At 37.2% G+C, this 19930-nt stretch overlaps 1 protein-coding gene across 1 annotated transcript in view; it reads right to left on the bottom strand.

Annotated features, from left to right (window-relative positions):
* LOC129240483 (peroxisomal ATPase PEX1) overlaps positions 1–19930 on the bottom strand; it is a 49942-nt gene that overhangs the window by 20929 nt on the left and 9083 nt on the right. The window contains exons 9-10 of the mRNA XM_054876311.1: positions 19708–19907; positions 15704–16127 (exon numbers count right to left, since the gene is read on the bottom strand). Coding sequence (XP_054732286.1) covers positions 15704–16127; positions 19708–19907 — 624 coding nt within the window. The remainder of the gene's footprint in view (positions 1–15703; positions 16128–19707; positions 19908–19930) is intronic.

Here is a 19930-nt window from a genome sequence, read left to right as displayed (position 1 = left end):
TGGGAGCGTAAGTTGATGTAGCAACAATTACAGTAGCAGAAGTAGAGAAGGCGGATGTTTTCTGACGAACCGACAACAAGCACAGAGTTTTGAGTGAAACACTCACTACAATATCGCACAGAAGACAAGAGGGTAGTGCGTTAATATAACACTATTGCAACTTTTCCGATGCCCTCTTTACTTTAGAACCACCCCCTTTACTTTATGAATACAGTGGGAGTAATTGGGACTTTCGACGGCTTATAGCCTTCATATGCCTGCAGGAGAGGAACCTGGACATACGTACTTGTTGTGACTTCAGACATAAGCGTGACTCTACCCAGATGTTACAATATATTTTTATGGTCTCCCAGGGTAGAGTTAACCGAGGTGGGAGGATTGTTATAGTATTAGTGGCAGCGTGCCTCACATACCCAAAATGTCAGAAACATCTCAAAGGTGCCGTCACAACCTTTGAGATGTTTCTGACATATTTATTAAGACCCTCTTCAAAAAAAAAATTGCAATTCATGATAATTTCTTTTTTCCGATGCCTCGTCTTTCTTCAATCTTTCCATGTAGTATAAGTTGAACCTACTAACCATTAGTTGAAGGAGATTATACTTTTAATTTCGGCATACATGGCTCAGGTTGGCTGTTTTCCACGTTTTATGCATCTTAGAAGCTCTCGTTCTATAAACTCTTCGAAGTAATTCACAGCTGGAGATACGGTCGGTCCACAACATTTTCTTTAGTAGTTTTCTTATACGATTCATATCAGAAACTTTCAAATTTTCATGCCATACAACAAAACTGACAAAACATAACATCTCATTAAAACGTATTTTTAGATTTAAATTCAAATCGTGGTTTCGTAGAACACTGCTGTATTTATAAAAAGCAGCTCTAGCCATTTCTATGCGGCATTTATTTTCCATTGATTCATCGCCTTTATCATTAATAAAGCGGCAAAAGTTTATAAATTTATTAACCCGTTCGGCATGTTATTACTTGACAATGTGAGATCATTGTGGACATTACTACGACTGATCTTTTTTTTTTTATTGAAACGTTAAATATTTAAATACATTTCATTCTATTACACCTAGTTCACAACTATCAAGTAATATTATTTTATTAAATTCGACAGTATTTACAGGAAATACGTATATAACTGGAAGACAGCTGACAGAAATTTACATACATTTGTCAGTCATCAAAATTTCTGGAACAAGATCATTTGGTTTTTTTCGTTTAAGTCTCCGGCATTGGTCATCTAAATTGGCAAGTCGCCGAGCCTTCGGGTTAGTATGTTTTTCGAGCCTTTCCGCATGAGCTACAGCGTAATGTTTGACAACTTCTGATACTAATGACATCTTAAGGTCACGATGTAAATCAGTGTTCCTCACATACCATGGTGCGTTTACTGCGTTCTTTAGAAAGTTGTTTTGAAATCGTTGTATTTTTTCGATATGAGTTTGTTTAGCACAGCCCCATAGCTGTATACCATAAGTCCACACAGGTTTAAATACTTGTTTATAAACTAAAAGTTTGTTTTGTATGGAAAGAGGAGACCTCCTTCCAGTAAGCCAGTTTAATTTTTGCATTTTGAGGTTTAGTTCCACGTGTTTTATTTTAACGTGCTCTTTCCAGCATAGTTTGGCATCAAGCGTCATCCCTAAGTACTTCGCCGTATTGGAGTAAGGAATTTTCGTGCCAGAAATATATACAGGATGATATTGAATTTCTTTGTTTGTAAAATCCACATGAAGTGACTTGGCTTCATTAAGTTTTATATGCCACTTTGTAGTCCATTCGGTGATTTTGTTAATATCTTCCTGAAGTTTGCGAGAGGACTGTGTCTCATCGTCTCCAATTGCTAAAATGCACGTATCGTCAGCAAAGGTAGCTATAGTGTTATTCTCAGAGACCGGTAGGTCAGATGTGAAAAGCACGTAAAGTATAGGGCCAAGGATACTGCCTTGTGGAACCCCGGCTTTAATCCGCTTTAGGCATGAATAAGATCTATCGCACTTGATCCTGAAATATCTGTTATTTAGATACGAAGTAAATAGGTCCGTATCTGAATAACAGATATTTCAGGATCAAGTGCGATAGCTCTTATTCAAGCCTAAAGCGAATTAAAACTACGACTGATCGACATGAATTTTGTCTTATTGATATTTATTTTAAAATCATATATTTGACATTGTCTTGTCTCACTATCAACCCATCTTTGGAGTCCATCTATGCTGGCCTATATTGCACTTGTGCCATCGGCGTATCTTATAGTGTTTATCTTCGAAAATAGCTTCTGAGGAGAAATGGGTACATCATTCGAATTTTCCCCGTCAATAATAATATGTGTGCTTCGATTCCAATATAAGTTTTATATCACTTGTATATGTATATTTTTCTCCAAGATTTAATGACCTCAGATTGTTGAAGGGTTTTTCATGCTGCACATTATCAAACGCCTTTTCGCAATCAATAAAGCATAGAAGAGTCTCTTTGCACATCCATACAATTTTCTACTAGAACACAAAATAATGCCTCTCTTGCACTCATGCCATTTCTGAAGCCCATTTCTCCCATCACTTCTTCACAATTTGTATATATTCTAAGATGAATCACTTTCGGAAAGATTTTTGACGAATGACTTAAAAGTCATAATAATAAGTCTATATTCGCTGCAGCGTTTCGCGTGATTCTTTTTTGGAAGAGTAATAAATGTTAACAGAATCAATTAGTTTTAAGATTTCAGATTTTCTTTATTTCATGCTGTTGAGAACAAAGTTTATTTCGTCTTTACTTTTCGCGGTTCTGGATAGCGTTTGCGGTTGCGGCAATTCGCTTGCTCTGTTGTCGTCAGTAAAAATATCGCATATATATTTTTCTCAAATCATCTGTGTCAGAAACTGCGTCATTGTTAACAAGAAAATAATAATTAGATTTTTTGTAAATGGCTGAGGTTCCCTTTAGTTTTTTGTGGAATTTAAATTTATCGTGCCGTTTTTTGTCAGTATTTTAAATGTACCTAGTACCTTTTTCGTTAGTGAGTTAAAATTTTCTTTTCCTGGGTCCCAAGTGGGTATCTTGAGGCGCCGTGAAGAGTAAACCGTGTAGCTTTGTATTTATAATCGATGTTGATTTATTTTTATTTCCTGCCACTTTGAGTTTGTCGATATCTGACTTTGGATTTCTGATTATTTTTTTTTAATACTGAAGTCAATTTTCTCATAAAATTCTTCAATTCTTCTGCACTCTTCTCGGCTGTAGGAGAATAGGCCTGAATTATGTTGATATTAGGTGGATTGGCATTGATTTTTAGTAGGAGCCGTGAGTTTTGGAATAGAGTTATTTTCTCAAATGAAAGGAAATTCTACATTTTTGGTATAAAAACCCGCAAGATTGTGTTGTTCCCAACACTCGATAATCAAAACTTGGTGGCATGGTGGTGAAGTTGCGATGGTATTGGGGTGTATGGAACACTCGGGTGTTAGTAAAATGCAGTTTATTGAATCGACAATGAAAAAATAGCCTTTGCAAAGGATATCCGCTTAAGTCGATTTACTCTTGAAGTGAAGGGCTTTTTTCGTGCGGCTCTGCCGTGAAATCCAACGTTTTTAAGTATTTTTCGTATTGTATCCGAACTTATCTGCTTATGGAATTTTTCTTCTATGCTTTCCTACTATTTTGTTTGCTTGATAATTAATAATTTCACTCTCTGATTGTTAATCACTGCCTGCCAACAATTTTCGCGATTTCCCAACGATTCATACCATTTTTCCAGCTACTAACGATTATTTTTCTTTGGCTAATATCTATCTTCTTTCTTTTTTCACCCATAGTTAAACCAAATACCTTTCTTCTATCAATGATTTATTTTAAACCTTGCTAATGCTAAAAAAAATAAAAAACTTACTTTTTTCTTATTTTTCTGCTCAACTTATTTGAGTGTATCGCTACTTTAATCCCGTTAACTCCCAAAGCCGCAGCTAAAATTCCGCGAAATTTTACGAAAAGACTCTTCGAATGATTGCCTTTAAAATTATTAAAAGGAATTTGCTGCTAATTTTTAGATTCATATATTTTTTAATTTAATTTTTTAAAACAAAGTATCTGAGAAGTATTCCCCTATACGCTATCTAGGAGTGCGTCCGCTAAGGGTTGCATTTTCTCCTGAGGGGCCTTAAAAAATATAATTATTTCCGGATGTATTTTTCAGAACAATTGCTGTTTGGAACATGACCACATTGAAAATGAAACAATAATAAAAGAATTTTTTTATATACTTCGTATAACTTCATATTAATGCATTGCTTGTCAGTGCTATGAATTATTGTACAAAAGGCTGTGCTGCCAAATCAACGTCGAAAAACAAAACGGACAGAACGGATTTTAAATTGAACTAGAGTTTTACCCCGGACCCCGATCATTGGACATTAGAGCACAGCACTTCATAAATATGAAGACTGTATAATGGAAACGTGACCGCCTAAACTTAGAAACTATTTGTCTTATTCTATTCTAACAAACTGTATTGTATGGACTTATAAAATTATATTTGTATTATACCCAATATATTCATAAATATGAGTAGTCACCACCATTAGCTATAATGACGCACATCTTCGAGTCATATATATTTATATGTATATATATATACATATTCGGCCGGGTCGATTTGTGTGGAGGCAAAAAAAATCGTCCATTGCTCTGTGAAAATCATATTCTAGGGATCAAAATAAGAAACTTTGCCGAAGGAACCATACCTCTAATTCTGATGTCCCCCAATTTGGGTCGAACTTTTTAGTTTCTTTTCTCATGTAAAGGCCAAAAATGGTGATATTTTGAAATGATTGTATGGGGAACCCCCCAGGGGAGTTCCAGAGGGTGTGCCACTGGCATGGGGGTCGGTCATACATTTGGACTCGATTGGAGCACTCTAAATGGGTCAAAGTGGGATTTTTCGTTCGACCCAAATTGGGGGACATCGGAATTCGTTTTAGAGGTATGGTTCCTTCGGCAAAGTTTCTTATTTTTATCCCTAGAATTTTCACAGAGCAATGAGGGATTTTTAAATCGACCCGCCCTCATATATATATAATTGGCGCGTGCATCCTTTTTTTGTACACCCATATTTTTATGAGTAGCTTTTTCATGGCAGATATACACTCGAAGGTTTGCCATTGCCTGCCGAGGGGCGATCGCTATTAGAAAAAACTATTTCTTCATTTTGGGGTTTCACCGAAATTCGAACCTACGTTCTCTCTGAATTCCGAATGGTAGTCACGCACCAACCCACTCGCCTACGGCGGCCGCCCGAGTCATAGTTTATTTCTGCGCAAGTTGTGGAGGATAACTTTTTGGCGGTCCCTATTTGCTTTTCCTTGAGTTTTGGCTTAACTGTTACCCAAAAATTTCAATAGGATTGGCATCAGGCGACTGTGAAGGTCAATCCAACACGTCAATACCATTTTACTGTTTCTACCCACTTCGACTTCGTTTCTTGGGATCGTTACCATTTTGTAAAATGCATGTTGGCTAGTTCTTCCGAACATCTTCGTAACTGACGGTAATAATACTTTTTCGTAAATTTTATTAACCAAAACAACTTTCAAATTTGCAGTAATTTATATTTGCAATGGCAGCCTCAAACATTAACTTTAACTGGATGCTTAATAGTTCGTTGAAGTTGGCAATTATCAGCAGTGCACCAGGACCGAAGTATGTAACTATTCGCCCAAAAGGAAGATTCATTCGTGAGTGTTACATTTACTCAATTCCGTTCTGAACTTGTCTTAGCGCTTGTAAATCTTTTTTTAATGTTTTTTCAATTTGTTCTGCAACTTGAGGGCTTCTGGGCCTCGAATCGGGTCTTTGGATACATTAACACCACTTTTTCATAAAACTACTTGAGCTTCACGCAACGATAAGTTCGGCTTTGCCACAAATAAGTCAATGATCTTCCGATCTTGCTTTGGAGAGGTATTTTTTTTTAGCCTCGTCCGGGGAAGTCGCCAACGTTTTTAACTTACACCCTTGCACTCATTTGTTTATGAACGTCTTAGACTTCTTCAAATATTTTGCTGTAGGTGCACGTAACATTTTTAGACCTTTAAGGTGCTTAAAATAGTTTTTCATACGCGGGTCTCACTTTGTAGAAACAACGTACGCTTTCTAAATTTCTAACAAAACTACCAAATGGCACAATAGGTATTGTGAAAAGGATACGCCGATTGATTTGGCATTTAATTTTTTTTATAACGGAACTTTAATATTTTGCGCTCACGCCGTATGTATATCAATATAAATCTACGCTGTTTATATGTGACGTACATTTACGCACACATACATATGTAAGAAAAAACAAATGTAGGTATTACCACCTATATGAAAATATTATTTATAAAGATTTGGCTTCAGAACGAACAGGTACGAATGCACCCCGGCAACTTTCGTGTTATTAACTAAGCCGTACACATATCCAGGGACAAAAATAAGCATTTCTTGCAAAACATATTATTACGATACATCATTGATTATTGCATACGTACGTATGTATGCATTTACTGTGCTATTGGTAATATCGGTCAGTCCATAAGTTCGTGCGTTTTTTAAATTGGTTTTAAAATTAATAAAAAAGATGTTTAAAGTATTTATTAATCAATAATATATTTTCCTTCATTATTTACTATGTCTTCCCAACGTTTAGGCAAATTTTTAATTCCCTGCTCCAAAAATTGTTGTCCTTGGAGCCAAAATACGCTTCGATATCCCTTTTTATAGCTTCTTCTGAGGAGTAGTTCTTGTTACTCATATGGGATTGAATTCCACGGAAAAGGTGATAATCCCAAGGTGCAATACCCGGAGAGTATGGTGGATGCGGCATTAGCTCACATCCGAGCTCGTTCAGCTTGCCTAATGTTTGCCTTGCGGTATGGGGTCTTACGTTGTCGTGGTGAAACAAAACTTTGCGTCTATTCACTAAAGACGGTCGATTTTTGTTAAGTGCCTCATTCAGGTTTGATAGCTCATGGGAATAATAATCAGCAGTTATCGTCTGGTTTGGTTCCAGGAGTTCATAATAAACAATACCGGTCATATCCCACCAAATAGAGAGGAGAATCTTCTTGGGGTGAAGGCCATCTCTAGGGGTCGGTTCTAGTGTTTCATCTTTATCTAACCATTGGCGTTTGCGAACAAGATTATTGTAAAGTACCCATTTTTCATCACCAGTAACGATACGGTTCAAAAAACTTGAATTTTCAAACCGTTGCAGCAGCTGAAAACACACATTCACCCTCCGCTGAAGGTTGGCGACGGAAAGTCTATGCGGAACCCATTTTCCCAGCTTTGAAACCTTTACCAGCTGAACCAGGTGCCTGTGAACTATTCCATGCGATGAATTTAACCTCTGAGCTATCATGTCGACTGTCAAATTTGGCTCAGCTTCCACGAGTTCGAGCAAGGCGTCGGAGTTAAAGACTTCAGGACGACCAACGGCCGGGGCATCCTCCACGTCGCAGTTACCACTTCGGAATTCTCCTTACACTCACGGTATCCTCTTCGTGAACAGTGTTTATTTCTGCAGCAGCAGTTGTTGCATTTTTACCACTTTTAAAAAAAAATACAAAATATGCCTCTTATACGCGTTCGATGATTCCATTTTATTTTTTAACAACACGTGCTTCTATCCGCGATTAAAATCACTGGTTGAATGCAGCACAATATATCAAAGAAAATATAAATAGTTCCGTTATATTCCACGAATAATTTTTTTTATGCAAAAATCGTACAAATGTGAATTTATGGGTAAAATACGCACGCACTTATGGACTGACCTGATATTTTCAGATATGTGTACGTACCTACAGCTGCGGTCAAAATAAAACCAGTAAAGCAAGCAAGGCAACATTTTTTCAAAAAGTCATTACGAGTATTTATTTTATAAATAGGATTAAAGCATTGCATACATTACATACATTACTTATACATACAATTTAGCAGGTTTTATTTTCAAGAAATATTTAAATAAATACGCCCTTCTTTGAGTGTGCTGTTCGATTTCAAAGAAACACGCCTTGATTCACTGATTCGTTGGAAACAAGTACAGATTTGAAGAAAATAACTTCCTTTAGTTCAGAAACGTTTACCCCGGTATATAGGGGCGTGTCGTCTGACATATAGACTGAAATGTGAAAACCAATACTTAACACTTGGGCTGAAAAGTCCCGGGCCCAACACATAGATGGCATTAGTTTAATTGGATTCACCTCTTTTTCAGTTAGTACTAACCTTAAAAAGACCGCTGTTAAAATTTCATGATATTCTATTCATTACTTCGTGAGTTATTGTGCTAAGAGTGACGCTAATTTTATTGTTTTCAAAACATTCAAACATCAAAAAGAATTTCATGTTTTAATTTTACCCTGGTTCTTGATTGGAAAAAATATCGTTCAAGCGAAACAATGGCTTCAAAAGTGTTGTGTACACTCCGCTCCATCAGAAACAACAATAAAATCAGGGTTTGCTGGCATCAAATGTGGTCGTAGAGACACCGATGAAGCAGTAACACCGGAAAACATCGAAAAATCCACTAAATCGTTTTGAATGATAGAATAGTGAAGTAGTGTGAGTTAGCTGACATCGTAAAGATATACAAAAGATATACGCAGGGCCTATGAGAAACCTCTGTTCAAAGTGGGTGCCGCGACTCTTGGTTGAAATTTCGCTCGAATGAAGAGGTTATCACTGACACTAAGGCCCATTTTGAGGTGAAAGATAAATCGTTCTACAAAAGTAGTATTTAAATGTTAGAGCGGTGCTGGAATGTTTGGTTTGCTCCGGATGGAAATTACATTGATGAACAAAGCTAATTTTGAACAAAAAAAACCTGATTTCTTTGTTAGGCCCATGTGTTACATATTTCATAGTTGTGATATAGTCTTTCTGACTGCTATTATTTTCGCCACAGTTGTACATATAAATATGTTTAGGTAGGTATGTACGTACATGCAATTTATTTACTTTTTTATTTGACTTGAGTTTGCTATCACTATTTCTTTTGTCTTATTAATGCTTACTGTCAACTTCGGCTTACATACAAATATTTTTACATACATGCATACATATGTATATATTATATTTGGTTGTATTGATTTCCTTCGTTTGCTATTCGTCTTAATTTATGCGCATGCGCGTGCGCAACAAGCACAAGTGCAGGCTAAATAATCGCCGGTTACAAGTATACATAAGCACTCGACTTATCATAGGTGGTGTTTATAAAGTCGAAGGTGGAATAAATAGTCAAGAATTCTTCAACAATTCTCGTAGCACATCTGTTTTGCCAACTGACCGGCAATTGCTGTAACTGAATTTACATACTCGTAGTATTTACGTTTATACTTCTGCTTCTTCAATTCTACAATAAAACGCTGAGATTCCCAGTGACATTTTTATTACGTATGTACATTGGCTTTCCATTCCGAATGTTTTCGTTGTTACTTTGTTTTTGCGCGCTCGACCTCACAACCATGAGTATGCAGGTAAGTATACATACATAGTATGTCTGTATCTTTAAACGTTACGTGTGTGTGTATTTGGATGCATACAGCGCTATGTGTAAGCGATTATCGAATATCAATTGGGAAATATCCGTTACGTGACCTGTGCATATCGTACTTTTGTTCGATCGGTACGGTATGGGTGCAAGAATATTCTATACGGATTATAGCACTGCACTATTTTATCATTATAGCCATCATTTTTTCCTTATAGGCTTTGTTGAAAATTCAGTATTAGATCTAGAATATGCGGTCTTATGGTACGGCATTATGCGTTTACATTTCCCCTTGTAAGGAGATATGTACATACGTACGTACGGTTGGGGACAAAACAATAGGGTCACTAATTTCATTTAAATTTAAAATTTTTTTTTTTTTGGCAACATTGCATGTGTACTGGGCATTGAGAACTGCGGGCAAATTAATATTTGATATCACAATCTCGAAAACTCTTAAGTAGGTAAGTGAAATGGTTGAAGTACTAGACTTACACTGCCCAAGTAGTACTAAGGTGCCGTTTTGATAGCATTATGACACCTTCAACGGCCAAATAGCTAGAGCCAACCAAAGCTCTTGATGCAACGGTAAAGGTTAATGGAATTTAGGTTGGAGCACTACCCCAGACTGTCGAAGAAAGGAGCACCCAATGACCTCAATCTTCTGGCTGCCAAGCTCGAACATTTACAGAGAAAGTGCTCAATATTCTCCTTCTCTGAGAGGTCCCCATACGCTTTTCTACATGAGCGCTGATCGTCCAATTCCCATTAAGCAAAGCTACGAGTTTGGAAATCGGTTGGCGTGGAGTCAACAGGATTATATGCGTCCTGTACTACGGCCGTAGGATTTTCGAAATAGCTCATGAAGAAATGGAGCTCCATCTTTTCTGTGCTTTCCTGAGAAACAAGTTGTCTAATTCCCGTTTAACAAAGGTCATAGGGATGCCGATGACCGGATGGGAGACCTCTAACGCCAATTCAGCGGGCCCCTTCCTGGCAAGCTCATCAGCAATTTCATTTCCCTCTGTGTACCTATGTCCTGGAACCCAGATCAGAGAAATGTTACCTACACACCCAAGAGATTTGATCTCCACCTTACAGGAGTTGACTAGTTTGGATCTGCACCATGACGTCGTCACAGCCTTGATCGCTGCTTGACTATCAGAAAAAATGTTGATATCTCACTATCTACCTAAGCATTTTGCATACCAGCAGTATCGCCTGAAAAACACTAGCAGTATTCGGCAGTTTTAAGGAAGTTGATAAATTGGCTGATTAAGAGAAAATTCCTGCACGGACTCCCGATACCATCCTCGAGCCGTCAGTGAAGTCATAGGTAACAGCCTCTGTACAGATTTTCCCCTCGTTCCAATCCAGCCTACTTGGGAAGATTGCCCTGGCACGAACCTCAAACTCCAGAGGTTAGAGAGGATAGAGAGATCTGTCCGAAGTTCAGAGAAATACGATGTTAACTGCGCAAAAATGCTACCATGTTCCTTGAGAGATTACCTCCAGAGTCTAACTGCTTTTAATCTGATTGCACTTTGAACAGCGATGGAAATAGCGTTAAGGTCGATGGGAAGTAAGTGTAAACGGCATTAAGGGCAGCACTAGGACAAGTTCTGCATGCTCCGGTGATGCCAATACAAGCAGTTCTTTGCACCCTCCCTAATCAGCAACACTTAAAACAAACTTAAATATAATTGTATTCTTATATTCGTAGTTAAAAGTGAGTATTTTTGCTGCCCTTTATTGATTGCGAAATGTCTTTAAAATGGATATACCAATAGGACAACACCCCAAACATACATCAGCTTTGGCGAAAAAAATGGTGTTTCTACAACAGAGCTAAACCATCTCGACATAAATCCTATAGTGAATTTGTGAAGAGGCATCGGACCAATAAAGCGCAAAAATAAAGATTGGAAGTGATGAAGAATGCCTGGCACTCCATGCCGCAGAAGACGTGTCAGGATTTAGTGGAATCTATGTCAAATCGGTGCATGATCTTAATAGATTATAAAGCATATTCTCCTTTTAGGACATCTTATTTTATCTCTAATTGTTGTCTGAGATCGATCAGTGAAATATTGGGCTTAAGAGCCCTTTCTTACGCAAAGTTCACTTTTACAAGACATATTAATTATATAATTTCGAAATCGCATGCTATATTAGCGCTTGTAAGACGCAAAGTACAGAATTTACAAGCCCTTATACTCTTATACTGCTCTACACATCATTTGTTCGTTCTAAAGTGGAATATGCACCCTTCATCTGGAGACCTTATTATGCCTGCCACATAGCTCGGATTGAACGAATCCAAACAGTTTTCACTGGCTTTGCTCTATGTTCTCTTCGTTTTCATAACCCCATATTATTCCAGATGCCTGCTTATCAATTTGAAATTTTTGCCGTCTCGGCGATATATTTTGTCTTTATCTTTCGTGTTGGATATTATTCAAAGTGTTGTGGATTGCAACTCCCTTCTGGAGCGAATCCATGTGTGTTAATACACCATCTAGAGCGCTTCGTAATTAAGATTTTTTCCTTATTAGCTTTATAAGAACCAATAATAAGAACCCGTAATGAGAACTCTGATGAAGATCAATACTATTTACAAATTTATTGGGATTGGCTTTGCCTCTTCTAAATACGCTTCAATTAAACATCTTAATTAAGCCTATAAATAATTTAATTTAATACGTTTCATTATATTTATATCTTATGGATTTAGATTTTTATTGTTTTATTTGTTAAAACCTCTGTAATAGTCTGTAAGACTACTTCATAAATAAATATTAATTTAAAATATACGTATTTTTCGGTTTTTTAATATTTTCTTGTTTTGAACCTATTTTTTTTGTGCAATGAAATTTTTACGCCTGTAGACCGCCTGTCGGCCGCCGTAGCCGAATGGGTTGGTGCGTGATCACCATTCGGAATTCACTGAGAGGTCGTTGGTTCGAATCTCGGTGAAAGCAAAATTAATAAAAACATTTTTCTAATAGCGGTCGCCCCTCGGCAGGCAATGGCAAACCTCCGAGTATATTTCTGCCATGAAAAAGCTCCTCATAAAAATATCTGCCGTTCGGAGTCGGCTTGAAACTGTAGGTCCCTCCATTTGTGGAACAACATCAAGACGCACACCACAAATAGGAGGAGGAGCTCGGCCAAACACCTAACAGAAGTGTACGCGCCAATTATTTTTTTTTTTTTTTTTTAGGTACTTTAATTCTTATAGGTTTGCAGACTTTTTTGGACTTTTTTCAAATAAAGGGGGATCAGATGGGATGCACTTTTTCCAAAGACTTACACCTTAACAAGGTTTACAAATCGTTCAATTGTATTACGAAAATCGACGCTCTATGCAAAGTGTTCCTCACGCGCTCAGGCCAACTTATGGTGTACAAAACTGTCCTACCGAACGCACTATTCGCCAAACCATCGCCAAAATTGAGAATAATTTTACATTATTGAATGATACTCGACCACGTGCAGCCCGAAGTGAAGACGATATTGCGGCTGTAAATGAGAGTTAGGCCGAACACCCGGAAGAATCGATTCGGCGCCGATCTTGGGCGATTTTACGCAAAGATCTTGATTTGAAAGCGTATAAAATTCAGGTGGTCCAAGATTTGATACCGACCGATCTTCCAAAGCGTCTTAATTTCAGTCGTTGGACTCTTGCAAAACTCGCCGAAGATCCGCATTTTGGGACCTGAATTTTGTTCAGCGATGACGCCCATTTTTGGCTTACTGGCTACAATATAAGCAATGGTCAATAAGCAAAATTGCCGTATTTGGGCTGAAGAGCAACCCGAAGCCATTCAAGAATAGCAATTACATCCATTAGAACAACCGTTCGGAGGAGGAATCATCGGCCCATATTTATTCAAAGACTAGGCTGGCGCCAATGTAACAGTGAATGGCGAACGCCATCGCGCCGTGATACACAACTTTCTGATGCCGGACATTGAAGCCCGTGATCTCCACAACATTTAGTTCCAACAAGACGACACCACTTGCCATACAGTTCGTTAAACAATGGATTTATTGCGCCGTCGTTTTGATGAACAATTTATTTCTCGCTTCGGCCAGAGACTTTGTTTGTGGGGTTATGTAAAGGCTAAATGCTTTGTGGATAAATCAGCTTCGATTGAGGCACTGGAAGCCAACGTTACTAAAGTTATTCACAAGATACCGACCGAAGTTCTTCATACCTTTAAAGTGATCACCCTTTATTTCGTTTAGGTATCACTGAAAGTATACAACAAAATACAATTTTGTATTGAAGAAACAACAACGGCCCTTTTCTTCTTAAGTCTCTATTATTTTGTCCACAACTGTACATACATGCATACATACACACACATCTACATACAAATATTGCTCATATTTCTCGACGATTATACGATATAAATGTGCAATTTACATTCAAGCAAATATCCTTTTGTCCGTTGACAAATCATTTTTCAAAACTACTTGGAATATATATTTTCCTTGCGCTCGTTCAAAATTTAATACGAAGTGCTCTTCACGCGTATGAATTTTTGTAAGTGTGTGTTGCATTTGTGTCTATTCATTATCAAAATTTCCGCGCACGTATTTTTAATTTTACCGAGATGTTTATGACGGTCCCAAGATCCTGCATATTTTATTTGCTTGTATGTAATGCCTTCATATGTAGTTTGTGTGTGTGTCGTTGGTGTGTGAATATTATTTTTCTATTGGAAACTTAATTCACTTTTCTCATTGTTGTTGGCTACTTTAAACGTTGGCACAGTGGTTTTCTTATTTTATTTGAGTATATCTTGGGAATAGATGCAAAAAATGCATCAGCGACAAATAATTCGAGTTCGGAATAACTGTTCGAGCTAAATTTGCAAATCCTATTGAGAAAGCTATTTTGGAAGTTTGTAGAATATTTGATTTTTTTAGTTGTTTAAATAAACATTTTACGAAAAATTTACATTATTGAATGTTACGAGTACTCGAAGTGAAGACGATATTGCGGCTGTAAATGAGAGTTTTACCGAACAGCCGAACTCTTGAAAAACTCGCCGAAGATCCACATTTTGGGACCTGAATTTTGTTCAGCGATGAGACCCATTTTTGACTTAATGGCTATAATATAAGCAATGATCAATATACGAAATTGCCGTGTTTGAGCTGAAGAGAAACCGGAAATCATATAAGAAAAAGAATGTAATCTTTATAAACAACCGTGTGGTACGGCCTATGAGCTGAAGGAATCATCGGCCCATATTTCTTCAAAGACGAGGCTGGCACCAATGTAACAGTGAATAGCAAACGCTATCGTGCCATGATAAACGACTTTTCCATGCCGGAAATTGAAGCCCATGATCTAGCCCATAATTTACTATATATCCGACCGAGGACTGTCACTTCAGCAGAGTACGGAGAGTACGTAAATGTATGTGGAATGTTTTTGCTGCTACAACAACAAAACAGCCCAGTATTAAAAGCATTTATGAATTGGACAAAAATATTTAGTTTCATAAAGCCTTTAAAATACATAAACACACAAACGCAACCAAACCGAGGCTTTTTAATTTAGCCTACTTTCTATTTTTCTACAGTTTTTAATTTTGTCCACTGTTCCAATGCACATACATATCTGCGTTTCTTGCCATCATAATAGTCGTTTGGCCTTTACAGCGTTTTCTTGTAAAAATCGTATGCGCAGCTAATGTTGCACGTGGTGTTGTTGCAGTTATGATTATTTTAATATGCCAAGCACAAACACTGCTTGCATAAATTGATAGTTCCTCACTTCTCTTTCACTGCTTTAATCGCTTGTTTATACCTACACACGTGTGTATGAATGTGTGGATGTTCATGTGCATGAGTTCAGGGGATGAAAAATGTTTATGCTTTACCTTTTAAAGGGCAAGTGTTTCCGTTATGGATGTCATACATAAACTACAACTTCCGTTAGAATATGCCGCAGTGAATCCCAACAAAATTTAGAATCTGTATTGGATTCGTAAAACTAAAAAACGAAACTTTCTACGAAACGAAAGTACTTTCCCAAGGTTATGTTAGAGCCGCATTCATTTCAATAATAGCATCCATTCGCTTCATGTGTATATTTAAGTACATAAATAATAATATTTTTAAGCCCATCATTTTACTCACCGCATGCCCATATTGTGATAACGCCTCCTTCACTGATATCATGTTAGCCGAAGTCAGAAGACTCTGTATATCAGCACCTGTGTAGTTTTGTGTACGCGATGCGAAGTACTCGAAATCAACAGAGTCATCCAGATTCAGCGACGCTGACAACGCTTCAAATATGCGCACTCGCGCCGTAGCGTCAGGCAGAGAGCATTCGACTAACCGATCAATTCGTCCTGAGCGCAGTAACGCCGGATCTAATAGCTCTGGTCGAGAAGTGGCCGCAATTACGACAACGCCTTGCAAACTCTCCACACCGTCTAGCTCAGTCAACAGTTGATTCACTACTCGATCCGTAACACCTGTTGAATCATGACCACGTTTTGGTGCTAAGCTATCGAATTCGTCAAAAAACAGCACACAAGGCTTTGCGCTGCGGGCACTAAAAACATTTGTAATAGTATCATATTTAGTACACAAAAGATACAATTGTATATAAAATATGAATAAAAAAATTAATTATATAAAATATTAATTAAAAAATTAATTATATAAAATATTAATTAAAAAATTAATTATATAAAATATTAATTAAAAAATTAATTATATAAAATATTAATTAAAAACTTAATTATTAAAAATATTAATTAAAAAATTAATTATATAAAATATTATATTAATATAATTAAAAAATTAATTATATAAAATATTAATTAAAAAACTAATTATATAAAATATTAATTAAAAAATCAATTATTAAAAATATTAATTAAAAAATTAATTATATAAAATATTAATTAAAATAATGAGTAAAAATATTGACGGGATTTTTATTGAAGTTCTCGAAAATAAGGGTATAAATAAAAGAGCGCGTCTTTAAATTTTAATTTTCAAATCACCCCATATCTATCGGCTATATTTATTTTACTTTAAATTTCGAAAAAACGGCGGCCACCGTATCCGAAGGTGTTGGGGCGTGACTATCATTCAATAGTGTACGGGTTAGAGAATCCCAGGCATAAAACACGAGTGGCAAGCCACCGAGTGTATCTGTGCCATCAAAATGCTCCTCAAAAAACCGTTCGCAGGCGTCATAAAACTGTACGTCCCTCCATTTGTGGAAAAAACATCAAGACACATACCACAAATAGGAGGAGGAGATCAGCCAAACATCAAATAAAAGTTGCAAGCGTCTATCATACATATATACATATATATACAGGGTGGCTGATGAAAGCCGCTACCAAAAAAAAATTGAATAACTTTTTTTCTTTTTAAGTTATCTGTTCCATTTTTGTTTTAATTTGCAGATTGATCTTTAAAATTTATTAAAATGGATAACTGGGACACGCAAACAAGAATTTGGATAGTCCGCCGCTATCACGCACTGGAGTCCGTAGTTTTGGTACAGAGAGAGTACAGGCGGATGTTTGGCGGCGATCCCCCGAACAGATGGACCATAATGAGACTGGTGAATAATTTTGCTGAGCAAGGAACAGTCGCAAGAAGGCCTTATCATCGAAACCCACCAATTCGGACGAAGGAAACGATCGCTGCTGTAGCTGCAGCTATACAAAGCAATCCAAGGGTTTCAACAAGAAGCTTATCTGCTCAACTTGGTGTCAGCCGACAGTCTTTGCAAACAATAATGCACAAAGATTTAGACTTATTTCCCTACAAAATTCAAATGGTTAACAAACTGTATGCAGCAGACTTGCCGATTCGCTTGGAATTTTGCCAGAAGATCCTGCAAATGGTGGAAGAAGACCAAAACATGTTAAACTGCCTTTTCATGTCTGATGAGGCCCATTTCGATTAAAACGGCAATGTGAACAAACAAAATTGTCGAATATGGAGTACTTCTAACCCACAGATACTCCACGAGACGGAATTGCATCCTCTTCGCGTGACAGTGTGGTGTGCGGTTTCTTCACGCTGTATTGTCGGGCCTTATTTTTTTGAAGAAAATGGTCACACCGTTACGGTTACTGGAGACCGTTATTTGAAAATGCTGAAAGAATTTTTCTATCCAGAACTACGCCGAAAGAGAATTCCTTTAAACTCTGTGTGGTTTCAACAAGATGGGGCAACGTCTCACATATCCCAAACTGTTATGACAGAGTTGCGACGAAAATTTCCCAATAAACTGATTTTAAGAAACTCCGAATTTCGTTGGCCCCCCAGGTCACCTGACCTTACTGCACCTGACTTTTTCTTGTGGGGTTTATGTAAACAAGAAGTTTATAAAACGAAGCCAACAAATTTGGATGAACTAAAACAATCCATTCGGGCAACAATTGCGGCTATTCCTGTCGCAACTCTCAAAGCAGCAATGAACAACTTTTTACTAAGATGCCGCACTTGTGTCAACGAGCATGGGGGCATTTAAATTAATTATTTTTAAAACTAGTTAAGCTACATTTAATAAAATTTAATGACCTTCAACGTGAAAAAAAAAAAAATGAATTCCATACACTAAAAAAAAAGTTATTTGAGTTTCTTAATGTAGCAAAATTCATCAGCCACCCTGTATATATAAAGAGTTTTCCAATAACAGGTGTTACAGGTGAATGGATTGCGCTATCGAGAGATGATTAACAATTTTTTATCGCCGTAATTGGATGGTATTGATCTGGACAACGTTTATTTTCAACAAGACGGCGTTACGTGCCACACAAGCAACGAAACCATTACTCTTTTTCGGGAAAAGTTTTTGGACGCATTATCTCTCGAAGAGGTGATCACAATTGGCCACCGAGATCTTGTGATTTAACACCTTGTGACTTTTTTCTTTGGGACCACGTGAAAGAGAAGGTCTACGCAACAGCGCAGGGTCGATTCAAGACCTCAAAGATGGAATTCGTGAGGCTATCGAGGACATAGGGCAGCCACTTTGCAAGACAGTTATGGAAAATTTCATGAATATCAAAATAACACCTCTTATTAAAAAACCCTTTATATACTTAGTGTCATAAGTGTACCCTCTTAAATTAATCTAAAGGCTTATTAAATAAAAATTATTCTTACTAAAAAAAGCGTCCTAACAACACAAAAAGCGTATCCGCAAATGACGCGCATACACTTTTGACACTCGTCTGAGTGCCTCTGTATAGTATCACAATGGACGAATTAGATTCTTTGTCCAATTGGGCTATTACATGAGCAGCCATTTATCCAATCCTATCCTATTCTATAGGGTTTTTCAATTGGCGCGGGTCGATTTTGGCGCCCTGTGGCAGCCATTTTGTTTTGGTGACATCTGTCAAATCTTTTGTTTATTATTCAGTTGTTTATGCCAAATCATTATGGCATTGCGCCCATTTTTCGGTAGACGTGGTGGCCCTTCCAATTTCTTATGGCCCATATTGAACCATATGGACCTAGACGACATGTGGTTCCAGCAGGACGGCGCTACGTACCACACAGCAAACGCCATTTTATTCCATTTCAACATCTACCCGCCCTTATTGAAAAACCCTTTACTACGTATTACCAAAGATAAGTGCCCTTGGAATCGGTGGCGACGCATTGCGGTGATAATTTTTCATCGCCAGTATGACTACTACGATAGTGAACAACGAAGATGATGAATTTAAGTTTTAATGAGCTGACCGTAAGAAAATCTTTGGCAAATAGTATTCAAAAATAGAAGCAGCGTAGAATTATGACACTTAAAAAAAAATAAATAATATACGCCTTTTTGGGCCTTTTTGTTCCACAAATGGAGGGACCTACAGTTGTAAACCGATTTAGAGCGGCAAATCTATTTTATGAGGAATTTTTTATGGCAGAAATACACTCAGAGATTTGCCATTGCCGTAATTAGAAAAAAACGTTTTCTATCATTTTGGTGTTTCATGCACAGAGATTCGAACCTACATACTTCCAAATGGTAGTCTCGCGCCAATTTCGATATTCTGGATCCTACAATAAACCCAACAGTTATCTTGAACTACATAAATTACGGGAGATCTATGAGTTAAACTTTAATTTGGAAGCAGTTATTAACTAAGCAAAATTACCGATTGAATAAATTACGGACATTCTCTTCGCTTTGCCCAATATATTTAGCTAACAACTCAGGACCCTTAACGGATATTGTTCGCAAATTCCATGAGCTTGCAATTTTCGATACAAGGAACGTTTTACCAGTACCTGGTGGGCCATATAAAAGCACGCCCGCTTGATTGCGTAGCGGTGAATTTTGGAAAATGCTTGGAAACTGTAGAAGAAATGTATTACACA

Source organism: Anastrepha obliqua, chromosome 3 (assembly GCF_027943255.1).
Source record: "Anastrepha obliqua isolate idAnaObli1 chromosome 3, idAnaObli1_1.0, whole genome shotgun sequence".
NCBI classification, from domain to species: Eukaryota; Metazoa; Arthropoda; class Insecta; order Diptera; family Tephritidae; genus Anastrepha; species Anastrepha obliqua.
This window is presented reverse-complemented; position numbering and strand designations above follow the sequence as displayed.